The sequence below is a fragment of the Scomber scombrus genome, chromosome 12 (assembly GCF_963691925.1).
Source record: "Scomber scombrus chromosome 12, fScoSco1.1, whole genome shotgun sequence".
Taxonomy (NCBI): domain Eukaryota; kingdom Metazoa; phylum Chordata; class Actinopteri; order Scombriformes; family Scombridae; genus Scomber; species Scomber scombrus.
In genome coordinates, this window is record NC_084981.1 from 13,712,306 (window position 1) to 13,724,768 (window position 12,463).

The 12,463-nt window shown below is 40.2% G+C and overlaps 2 protein-coding genes across 2 annotated transcripts in view; both read right to left on the reverse strand.

Moving 5' to 3' along the window:
- Nucleotides 1-12,463, reverse strand: part of echs1 (enoyl CoA hydratase, short chain, 1, mitochondrial) — a 129,987-nt gene that overhangs the window by 49,175 nt on the left and 68,349 nt on the right. The gene's annotated exons all lie outside the window — the stretch shown is intronic.
- tmem72 (transmembrane protein 72) lies at nucleotides 1,957-6,032 on the reverse strand. Its single transcript, XM_062430950.1, has 5 exons — nucleotides 5,957-6,032; nucleotides 3,937-4,003; nucleotides 3,043-3,114; nucleotides 2,568-2,707; nucleotides 1,957-2,387 (listed from the first exon to the last, which is right to left on the reverse strand). Exons 1-5 carry the CDS (start codon nucleotides 6,030-6,032, stop codon nucleotides 1,957-1,959), a joined length of 786 nt encoding a protein of 261 aa, XP_062286934.1.

A 12,463-nucleotide genomic window follows, 5' to 3' on the forward strand; every position in this document is an offset into this window, starting at 1 on the left:
TCAAATGCAGTAATATAAAAGTCAGATCACTTTAACACAGACACAACTAAAACACCTATCCTGTTTTTTCCATCTCAGCACTAAAGGTAGAAGTCACTGTGACCTGCTAAGATTTATTCCTCCCATCCTGTTTTTGAACCTGCTTCTGCCATCTAGGAAACTATTGTAGGGTGGAAACACAAGCTGTAGGAAGTCTGTTCTCTCTCTCTCTCTCTCTCTCTCTCTCTCTCTCTCTCTCTCTCTCTCTCTCTCTCTCTCTCTCTCTCTCTCTCTCTCTCTCTCTCTCTCGCTCTCTGTCTCTGAAGGGGAGTTATGATTTAACGTATACAGAGGAAGTGAGTTGTTCCAGCAGCTGAATAACTTCCCCCAAAGAGAACAGCTCACACTAAAGGATATAGTCATGACAAAGAACATCCTCAAGTTGGTGGAACATTTACAATATGGAAACTGACTGGAAATCCTGACGTTCTTTTCCCTTCTTCTATTTATGACTGGGTCGCTCAGCTGCTAATTGACCAGAAAACATTGTGAGGAGTACAATACAACCCTGAATATGGGCCAATGAGTGGCCTCAGCAAACTCTGGACAAAGACTCCCTGTTCTCTCCATAAAACACCAGAACGGCTCATCCCTCCTGACTCGATTCACATGTCATGGCTTTACCCCATTGTGCAAAAAAAAAAAAAACATGTTCAAAAGGTTGAAAGAGCATGACACCATATAGCTGCTGGGGAGAATAACCCAGCTGTTTAACCCGCAGGCTGTTTGTGCATGTGTGCTGTCTGCTGTCTGATCCCAGATCTCAGTGAGGAGCTTCTGATGAATGAGGTTCTCTGCTTTTATTGATTCTCTCCATAGCTTTAATACTATGGAGAGATTGCCTCTTAAGGCTACATACAGTTATATATACCTACAGTTCAGTGAACAAAGGACTGTGGAATACAATGTGTGTACAGTGTGTGTATATACAGTATCTGTGTGTGTTTTGACAGAACAAAACTGTATTGATTTATGGCCTGAACAAAAAAGGAATGCCTGTATGGAGAGCCTTTCCTTTGTAGCGTGATGAAACAAAAAAACAAAACAAATGAAATGTGGCATTAATACAGGCTTTTCATACTGTACATGAGCAATTTTTGAATCACAATTGCTGATTTCAAGATGATTTATAGAGCGTGGGTCTGATTCACTCACAGTTTTCATATCATCAATGCACAGCATACAGTATGACATTCTATTAATGCATGAATAATATCTGTAATTTGGCACATTAGATATATTTTGGTGAAACACAGGCTTACGGTGGCACTGTGGTGGGTAATCTGATGTTCCTCTCATCACCATAATAACATGAGCACTCCTCCCAGAGCTCCGTCACCATGGTCACCGCGCCACACAAGACAAACACACAATGAGGAGACTTGAATGTGACTAACACACGCACCTGCACGAGCTCCAGTGGCTGCTTTTCTCAGTCACATTTGCACATATTTCCTCTGACGTTGAATGAAAGAAACACTTGATCTAATTTATTGCCTTATGAATAATGTATGCTGCATTAACTGGATTGGATTGCTCCGCATTAATGTCTCCTCTTCAATCAATGCTGGCTTTGCAAAAACAGACCATCAGACTAAAAGCCACCCATGGACACGTGTCTCGGTAAAAATGGTTTAATTTGTTTTAATGTATGCTTTTGATGCTCAAATTGAAAAACTATTTATTTTTTTCCATTTTGCACAAATAGATCTTTTTGAAGTAAAAAAAACAACAACACCTTGTTAATAAAAGATATCTAATAATCTTCATATTTTGGTTCTGCAATCACATACACTCATCAGCCAAAATGCTCAAAAGTCTTATTTTGTCTGTCCTGATATTTTATAAAAGCACTAAGCCAGTATGAACACATTACTCAAGCTTTCAGTAAAGAGCTCTGCCTGAGTACAGAGACATTCAGTCAGTAATCATAGGTGCGGTGTCTGAGGTGGTGTCTGGCTCAGGCTCACAGTGCCCCTCCATCTCCTCCATCTCTCTCTCCACAGGCTCCTCCCTGCCTCTTAAACAGATTGGCCTCCTCTCTTTCCACCTCCTCTTCCGCTCCTTGTCAGTTTCTTTCGCTGTCTGCTGGAGCTCCAGCATGGCCTGTTCGCTCTCTCCTCTCTCACCCAGGCCGAGGCCGCCGTTTCTAGTTGTGAGAGCAAGACGTGCTCCTCTCCTTCCCATTACCATATGGAAGAGAGAGAAGGTGTCATCTGGGCTATCAGTCACACACACTGTGGTCAGACCTTGGTCGCCATAGCTCTCTTGTGGCCTTTTGGGAGACTTGGTCTTTGTTTTCTTGCTCAATATGAAGTTGAAAAAGGCCGTCACTAGAAGCATTGTCCCTGCAAACACAAGATATATTCAGTTTTTACAGCTTTTACAGCAGAAAAGTTGAAATGTCACTGTAAGAAAAGCACTTTAAGTCAAAATGTCTGCTGTGAAGAAAGTCAGTTATGACACCAGTGCAGTTAAGAGTACTGTAATTATTAGTATAAGTGTGGTACCCGCTGGCATCATGTTACCTGGGATAATTGCGTGCCACACCAACACAGGGTGCAAGAAACAGACCACTGACATTATCGAATAATAGAGAAATTTATGGAAGCCTCCGATGTGAGCCATCTTCCCCCACAACACAAACAGCTGCCAGTCTGGAGGACAGCTACAGAGAAATGAGAGAGGAGGAGGAGGAGGAGGGTTGAAACTGCAAAACAGGATTTCTCTCATGCAAAGTGTCAGCCAGCCACTACCAACATCTTAATGTTCGAACTGAAAGACTATATTTTTTTGTACTTTTGAATGGTGTTTGGTATGGCAAACAACATGGAAGACTAAGAAAAATAATCAGTATTTAGGTTTCGCTTTACAGTGGTTTGCTTTACACTGACAAAGTTCACACTTGATGAACAGCTTTCAGTGGGTGATGAGTGTATTTCTTCTTGCTTTGTGCTACAGTACCCATGTGGATGATGTTGTGGATGAGTGTTGTATACTCACGGCAGACACATGACCAGGAGAGTATCCAGGAAATAGGCCAGTTCAAACATCATGATGCCAACAGATGACACTCTAGTGAGAAAAATAAGTTGGCACCAGATGAAACTGATACAGTCTCTGTGATAAAATCAGTTTCTAAACTATGTAAACTAGATCTAAATATGGACGACTTTTTTAGTTTCTGTGTATTTTATCTAGGACCGATAGTGAAGATTGTTTGACAAAGGGTCGAAATGTGGGTAGCCAGGGGAGACTTCAAGTGTCCTGTGACAGACACAATAAAGAGAAGAGATATCACTTACATATGGTGCAGAGGAGTTGTGTTTTTTCTTCTTAATATTGTGTTTAAATAGTCTGATAACCATCTTAACTTGTGAACCAGAAAAATGCCCTGTGGTTAGCTATCACAAGTACGCTCCCCTCTCTCTGAAGAGTTATCGCTTTGTGTGTGTGTGTGTGTGTGTGTGTGTGTGTGTGTGTGTGTGTGTGTGTGTGTTTTCAGAATGCATCTGCATTTGTGTGTACACACTGGATAAACAACCAGAATTTCTGCACTCCTTTGGGAAAAGCTTTCCTGTGGCTCTGTGAGAGTTTGGCTGTGAGCCACAGAGATAATAAGAAGTAGCAGAGACGTCGCCTTTCTGCTCCTTCTCTGTGCACCTCTGACTCCCTCCAAACATCTCCTTGAAAGTATGTTTGTGTATAAGTGATTGTGACGGTAAGTACTGTATTGTAATTGTTTTCTATAAGCCCTCAGGCCACACATTCTTTGCCACATTAAAATGCAGGCTGTCAGGAATGCAACTAGTTAGTGTGAAGGAGTCAGGACTGCTTTGAGAGGATTAAATTGATATATTTTATAACAAAAGTAGAAAAACAAACATAATCACTTACAGTAGGTAGATGCCAAGGCTGTTGAATTCTCCCAGGTGTAGAGTTTCCACTCCTACAGCACATAGCACTTAAAAAGAAGCAACATGTTGATGTCTAAAAAATCTTGTAACTTCCTGGTGAGCAGGTTATGTCCAGCAGATGTCAGACTTTGTTCATGATTTTCTTGTTTAGTGACGGTAAACGTGCAGTGGAGGATCTTAAGCCGAGATAATCAAATATGACAACATGTATAAATTTACTTTCTTTCTGACCATCACCACATGTTGTGCTTTTTCTGTTTATTGTTGCTTTGTGTATGTTATGATTATTTTCAAGGTGATCTTTAATTTCATTAAAAACCACTAGGCCAGGCGTGTGCAGGTGATGTTTGAAGCAGTCATTGATTTTAGTCCTGGCTGCAACCATTTTGTCCTCCTAATGGGACAATAAAATGACCTAAAGTCACCCACCCTGAATTCATAGTTTACATTTGTACTGAAGTGATGATGTAAGTAACATAAAGATATTTAAAGAGCACTTTGTATCAGTAATTGTTGTAATTGTTTCCGTCATGGTCACAGAATTGTGGTAATAGCTTGCTCATGCTTGTAATTACCTCGTCACTGCAAGCAGCCTATAGGTCATTTTATTTGAGGGGACATTTAAAACATAGCAGATCTTCTGCCAGTTAATCATGACATCTTAAACAGCTTCGCCACTTCTTTTGTGAAGTGGTAACTGTATATCATAGCAGATCTGCTTATCTGACATCCTGATCTCATGAATAATACATGATACAGAGATGTATTACTTGTATTCTTTTTATCTATATTTACTCTAAATGAAAGCACACTTTGGAAGGGATTGTAAAAAAGTGATGCTGGGCTTTAGCCTGAAGTTGCTGATTTATTCCTCTTTCTGTGTGCCCTTAACCTCTGACCTAGCAGTGCAGCAAGAAGTCAATAGAGAACTTCCCTTGAGGGATCAATAAAATATGTTAAGTGAATTAAACTACACCTATGCTACTGCCACATTCATTTTGTTTAGAATGAATATTTCTAAATCTGTTAAACACATTTGACGATACAAAAACAGAACACAGCTGTATTGATGTGAGTGGAAGATAAGAAATGTGTCTTTCTTTTTCTTTAAATATATTTTTCCCTTCAAGGTATGAAAGAGGTAAGAATGGTTAAGTTGTAATCACTGCCAAACACATGGAAGCAGTTTCTATGAGCTGCTTACCAGAAACCCAGAGATACAATCTGCACCAGAGGGAAATAAGGGGAATGCAGCTAAATGCTCTCTGTTAGTTTATAGAGAGTGAGAGGAATTAGCGCTGCATATAGACCAGCTAGTTATTAACATATATTATCTCCCAGCATGTATGTGGCTACAGAACACACACAGAGGCAGACAAACACACCGCAGACATGCAGACACAGGCAGAGAGTTAAATACACTATAAATGTTCAAACACACACATATAGAAAAATGCATAGAAAGCTCATGAAGGTGTGAATGTATAACAGCTTGTGATACACATGTGCCCAGTAACCCAGCTGGATACAGAGACTTGGTTTTGGTGTGATGCGAGGCACATGGCTGTCAGTAAATGTTCGGTGTCTGCAGCTGTTTGATTTTAAGTGGAGGGAGGTCCCATATTTTTTGAAGGAGGCAGCAACCAGAGAGCTATTTCCCCTGTGATGATTTAATGTGGCTAAGAGAGCTGCATGCAGTCTGTTCAAACTTCCTGAGAAGCCTTTTTGTTGTTGTTTTGGATATCAGCTTTAAACAACAGGTTGCAACACTACCTATAATAAAACTACTATTACCACCACTGCTACTACTATTTTATGTTGCATTTAAAATCCCTGTTTATATTTTTGCAACAGTATAAGCTCTGGCTGACAACTTATCGCAGTCTTTTGTGCATCTACTAGTGTATCCAAAGAGCCAAATCAGGCCAATACTGAAACAATCAAACATACACGTGACTATAAATTGAATCCTATTATATTTTTCTTTTCTTTTGTCTTACCTGTTGCCGTAGAAACACCAAGGATCCTGCAGAGACACTCGACCGCAATCCACCACATGTTCTCTGAGTTCCCCATGACCGTCAATACTTTTTAAAATTTGGAAATGTAACCTTATACACTTCTCCAATGCTCTTTGAGATAGCCGGCGATGAAGCAGTAACTAAAGTAGCATTCTAGACACATACTTGACTGTTAGCTCGATGGATGGATGTGAGTAAAAAAGCCAATGTCGGGTAATCCATGAATGCCATGATGTTTGAAGGCTCTTAGACTGTCTGAATTCACCTCAGAAAGGTTTGTGACTCAATGCCTCCGTTGCTAATCAGCCTCACACACACACACACACACACACACACACACACACACACACACACACACACACACACACACACACACACACACACACACACACACACACACACACACACACACACACACAATAATAATACCACTTTCAGCTGGTTTTGCATTCCACCCTGTGTGTCAAGGTGAAACTGCTCAACTCAGGGTCATTTGTGCACATATGTAATTAGGACTGGTTAAAAATTATCTGTGAAGAATTAATATAAAACTAACGCACATGCACACATACATACATACACACATAGTAATTTGTATGCACTGCAGAGGAGACCAGTGACCTAAAATTCAGGATTTCGTGTCCTCTCCCTACAACTTCTTCTTGTTTTTCCTTCTTAATGTAATTTCATAGTCCTATGAGGATTTGTTTGCGTCACTGTACTCAAATAAATCAGAAACATTTTTTTATATTGTCAAGGCCACAGTCATACTGCACATGGAGGTACTATTTTGGCACCTGTTGGTTGCAACACTGTTTCAGTATAGTGACCTCTGATGAAATAGGCTGTGGCTTGCGTCAGTGAAGAAACACCAATGATTTCATGCTTTTAAATATTATGAGCAAGTTCAACTTAGTGTGCAGTTTGATTTAATGCAACATTGATTCTGTATGTTGTGACTGATGTCATAATGCCACAAGAACAGAGACCCTTTGACACACTTATTCGGGCATTAATACAAGCCCGTATAATTGGTTGACGCAGGTTTGATGCTGAGGTGTAAGCTTTTTCAGGCACAGCAGATGCCTTTCGGAACAAGCAGTAAGAGTCACAGAGCTCACACACACACACTCACGCACACACACCCTGACTCCTGGTAGGAGCCAAAGTAAGCTACATAAATCTCCTTAAAGTCTCTAACAAAGACACTTTGTGTTTTGTACCAGTTGCTCATGTTTCCGGCTTAGCATCAAGGTTATTTGTGGCATTTATGGTATATAGTGTAAGTGTGTTTGAGCTGTTCTGCAGAAACTACTGATACTAGAAGTGTAATGACAAATGTAACACTAATTGGTGTGATTAATCGGCAATCCCTCAGCCTATTATGTAGGATCGTCATTAGGTCATAATTAATTTGCCCAACATTGGTTACCAACATAAAACATTTCCATTAGCAGCAGCTTTGCTTGTGTTTAGTGCTAACTATCAAATGTTAGCATTGTTAACATTAGCATTTGCAGAAGTTCGACCGAACTCACAGTCACAAGTGTGGCTGTAGACTCTTAGTTTTATTCATAAGATATCGTTTAGAAACGGTTAATAAGTTGCAATCCCAGTTTTAATTTATAAAACAATGTATTCATGCTCAAAAGATCTGTAATTGTAAGTTCTCCATGTTAAAAAAAAAAAGTCTTCCTGCATAACTCGCTTTGACATTTTATCTAGCTCTCTCATTCATCAGTAATAGCTTTTTAGTCTTTTGATGACTTAGTGGCTTTTTTTGTAAATGGACTGCATATGTAGTGCTTTTTTAAAGTGCTTTATAACATGTCTCTTATTGGCTCACACACTGATGGCAGCAGATTTACGATACAATTGCTCTTGATCATGTAATCATCAAGATACAGGTCACTCTGACATTTGGACAGGAGAAGCCACAAACCACAGATCATGTAATGAGCCACAGCTGCATGTACACTTACACGTTGTAACAGACTGTAAAAAGTACCAGGACTTGACCACCCAGTCATTCTTCATGTGATTTAACTGATAAGAAAAAAAATACATTTGAAAAAACCTTGATTAAATCCAGTGTATACTTACCCTATACTGCAGTGTACAGTTGCACACGAGCAGATATACATGAGGCAGGAATTTTTACTGTACATGTTAACTGAGCCTTGGCACTATGGCCATGGCAGTCTTTGTGTTTGTGTTTATTTGACATCGCTCATGATGGCAGAAAAAACAGCCGTCTAAAAACACAATTTATAATAATGTCCTTGTACATTTTAAAAAGATCATTGTTGACATTTACTGTATATTGTGAGTCTTATGGCAATTGACAGGATATGCCAGAGGGTGGAGTAGTTTAGGTAATTGTGACTGATTGCCATCTACTGAGTCTGTAAAATCTAATGTTACAGTGCAAATACGGTTTTGTGTTTTCATTCCTGCTGTACAGCTACACAGAAACGAAATCTCTCAACGCTCCGCTTCACCCAGCCTGATCTTTGACCTCTCACCCTTTTCTCAAACTTGACCGCTTACATGTCCTCTGCATGAGATCTCCTCACTCCCCTCCTCATCACAGCTTTACACCCCCCCCCCCCCCCCCCCCCCCTAAATGCAGCCTCTCCCAGTGGTGTGAGTGTCTGTTGCCTGTCAGAACCAGTGAAAACAGCTCTAATCTTAATTACACCATGAGCTTTATTACTCTGCGTTGTCTCTTTGCGCACACTCTCCATAATCACCTCCTACAGGCTGTTTTATCCAAAGGCCAAGGGAGGGTTGTGAAAGCTCCTTGAAAGACTGATCTAATTTCAACAGAATGCATACAAACATTAAGATATAAACCTTACTGCACACAAAATGTGACTGTAACTACTTGGTACCCTACTATGGTTGAGTTTAATTACCAGATTTACAAACGAAGGGAGCCCCCTAGTGGTTGTTTGGAAGTGTTTGCATATTGCAGCCCTTCATGGTTATAATCCAGTTGATTTATGAGGCCAATGTCATATTTACATCCTGAGGCTGACCAGGAAAAATGGCTCTTGTTTCTCTGTTTTCTCTGCTCCCATATATAACAATACAGAGAGGTCATGAGCCTCACCCAGAGAGATGAAGCACAGACATGGGAAGAAACATAAAAATGTGTGGTTGTGAAACAGACATGAATCATGGAGAACCTCTAAGTAAAGACTTTCTGGCACTTGTTGATCCTTTTGGGTTTGCTCAGTTTGCTCATGAGTCGGCTCATTGCAATTCTAACACCCTCAATTTGGTTTTATATAAAGGAATAGCTGTTTCTGATCTGGCTGTCATGCCAGCCACATCCTCTGTGTCAGATAATTTTCTTATTGAATGTGAAGCATCGTTGGTCAGTCCTGTTAATATCGGCACAGATGTATTTACAGCTCTCCACATTGGTTTGTCTAGCTGCATTTAGCCAGCAGTTGCTTGAAGTCTTGGCTCTTTCCATTACAGACACAAGCTCTGTTGAAAATTTCACTAGTGGCTTAAGTGTGGCCCTTTCTAGTCTCTTGGATTCAGTTGCACCTCTTACTATCAGAACTAGGCAACTAAAGGGTCTACACCCAGGTTTATTGAAGAGACACATGCTCTTAAGCAGTCCTGCAGGAAACTGGAAAATAAATGGCAAAAATCTAAATGGGAAGTTTTATTTTACTTATCTTGGCAGTGTTTATTGAAATAAAAGTGTGCTTTATCTGTTGTGAAAGCAACTAATGTCCTTCACTTAATAAATGGTATTAAACCTAATCCTAGATTTTTCTTCAACACTGTGGATAAACCTACTGAAGATCAGCCATATATTAGCCACTCATCTATCACAGCATTAGTTTCTTGACATTTTGTGCAATAAGGTTGATGAGATTAGAGACAAAATGATTTTCTCAACTCCTGCATATCCTGTCTTACCAAATTCACATGTATACAAAGTCATAGTTTATTTACATAGCGCCAAATCACAACAAAAGTTATTTCAAGGCACTATCCACATAGAGCAGGTCTAGACCCATACTTTTTAATTTACCCAACAGAGACCCAACATTCACCCATGAACAAGCACTTGGCGACAGCAGCAAGGAAAAACTCCCCTTTAACGGGAAGAAACCACAAGCAGAATTGGGCTCTGTGTGGGCGGTCATCTGTCTTGACAGGTTGGGTTGAGAGAGAAATAAGGAAGGAGAGAGAGATAGAGAAAGACATAGAGAAGCACAAGAACAACAATTATAACAATAACAATAGAAATATAACTGGTAAAAATAATAATAATAGGAGGCATGGACATCAAGTAGGACCAAAGCAGCGGGCAGTCCACAGCCACGATTCATGAAAAACCTGCGAGATGAGAAAGCACAAACACTCCGGGGGAAGATGCCAAGTTTGTAACATGCATAAATGGTACATGAATGCATACAGGTGGAAAGGGTGAGGAGGAGAGATGAGCTCAGTGCATCATGGGAAGTTCCCTGGCAGTCTAAGTCTATAGCAGCATAACTAGCAGCTGGTCTAAGGCAAGCCTGGGCCGGCCCCTAACATAAGCTTGATCAAAAAAGAAAGTTTTAATCCTACTCCTAAACAAAGAGAGGGTGTCTGCCTTCTGGAAGATGGTTCCACAGGAGAGAAGCCCGATAGTTAAAGGCTCTGCCTCCGATTATTTTCTCTCTCTTGAAACTTTAAGCTCTTAAAGCTTAATCAGATCTTCTAAATCAACTACTTGTCTACTTGACCCTTTACCTGGAAAACTTTTTAAATACCTCTTGCTTATCCAGGACCTCCAATATAATATATTGGGAATTTATCACATTCTACTGGCAAAGTCCCCATTAGTTTTAAGACAGCTGTGGTTAAACCTCTACTTTGGAAACCGCCTCGATCCAGGATCTCTAAAGAACTATCAACAGTCTCTAATCGTCTATTCTTTTCTAAAGTACTATAGAGAGTTGTGTCTCAACAACTCTCAACTCATATAACAGAAAATTAGCAATATGAACCTTTTCAATGGCTTTCATGGCCTGTCAATCCACTGATATTGCTATGAATTTAGATTACACGTCTGTGCTTCTATTACTGGATCTCAGTGCAGCCTTTGACACCACTGATCACTATGTACTATCAGACAGACTAAATTGTAATTTTGGTGTCTCTGGCTTGGCCCTCTCTTTGTTTAAGCCCTACTAATCTAAAAGAACACAGTGTGTCTGCTATAATAGGATTACATCTAAATTCTGTTGTTAAATATGGAGTACCTCAGGGCTCCATTCTTGGCCCTCTGCTTTATTCTCTTTATATTTCGACTCTTGGCCAAATTATGCATAGTCATGGATCATAGATTTCCATTGCTACGCAGATGATACTCAACTGTATGTGTCTCTATGGGCTGATAATCACACTCAATTTACTAACTTAGAGGCCTTTTTGGCTGCAGTGAAAACCTAATTTCCTGTTTCTAAATTTGGATAAAACTGAGATCCTGGTTGTTGACAGCGGTTTGATTAAGTAACAGTAACACTTGGCGACAATGTGATTTCACAAAGTGTGGCACCCAAGATTCTTGGTGTAACGCTTCATCCCAGCCTCTCCTCTGATGAGCAGCTCATGTGCTTGCATGCATCCTCTCTCTTCTTTCTCTCTGTTTTCTCCTCCTGTCCTCTCTTGTCTCTCAGGCATCATTTGCTGGACCACCACCCATCCTGGAACAGCTCTGCTCCCCTGCCTTTTTTTTGTCATTTCCTGAAATTTTGGATCTGGTTTCCTATACCGCAGGAATTAAACCTTACCTCGTCTCTCTGTCTCTCTCTGAATTATGTCTTTTCTTGTCTCTTTTCCTGTCAATCTGTGTACATGTGTAGTCCGTCATCCTGCCAGGTCTCCTTTTTTAAGGAAATCATGTGGTTCAGGTCCTATTTTGCTCTGGTAGCAACTGGAAGCTGCTTGACATCCTCTTCATCACATTCTTCATTTATATTATACATCCATTAGTTTTGTTATCCTGTACAAAACTGCATTTCTTTAATTTTTTCTGTTCTGTGCAGATAACATCTATTGCACATCTGGGAAGAGGGATCCCTCCTCTGCTGCTCTGCTTCGATCTTCATACAGTTTTTTTACCCCAATTTAAGGAATTTTTAAATTATTAGTAATTATTAGTTTTTTTTCAAATCGAGGTCAACACAGATTTTATACATTGTTACAAGGTGCTGACATGTATTTCACAATGTTCAAACCCCAACCAGTTTTAAGGTAGTTTTGGCTGAAAAGATATCAATGAGAATGGGGCAGCAAGATGACCATCAGCCAGCAGCAGGGAGGTGCACTTGGGACGCACCTGGGATGCCAGGTGTCACTGTTGATGACCCTAGTGAATCTTCTACCCTTACCCCCACTGCTGGTTATGATTTACTGTCCGCATAAACAGAACTGAATCATTGATAGAAGAAACCTGGACTCGACTGATTC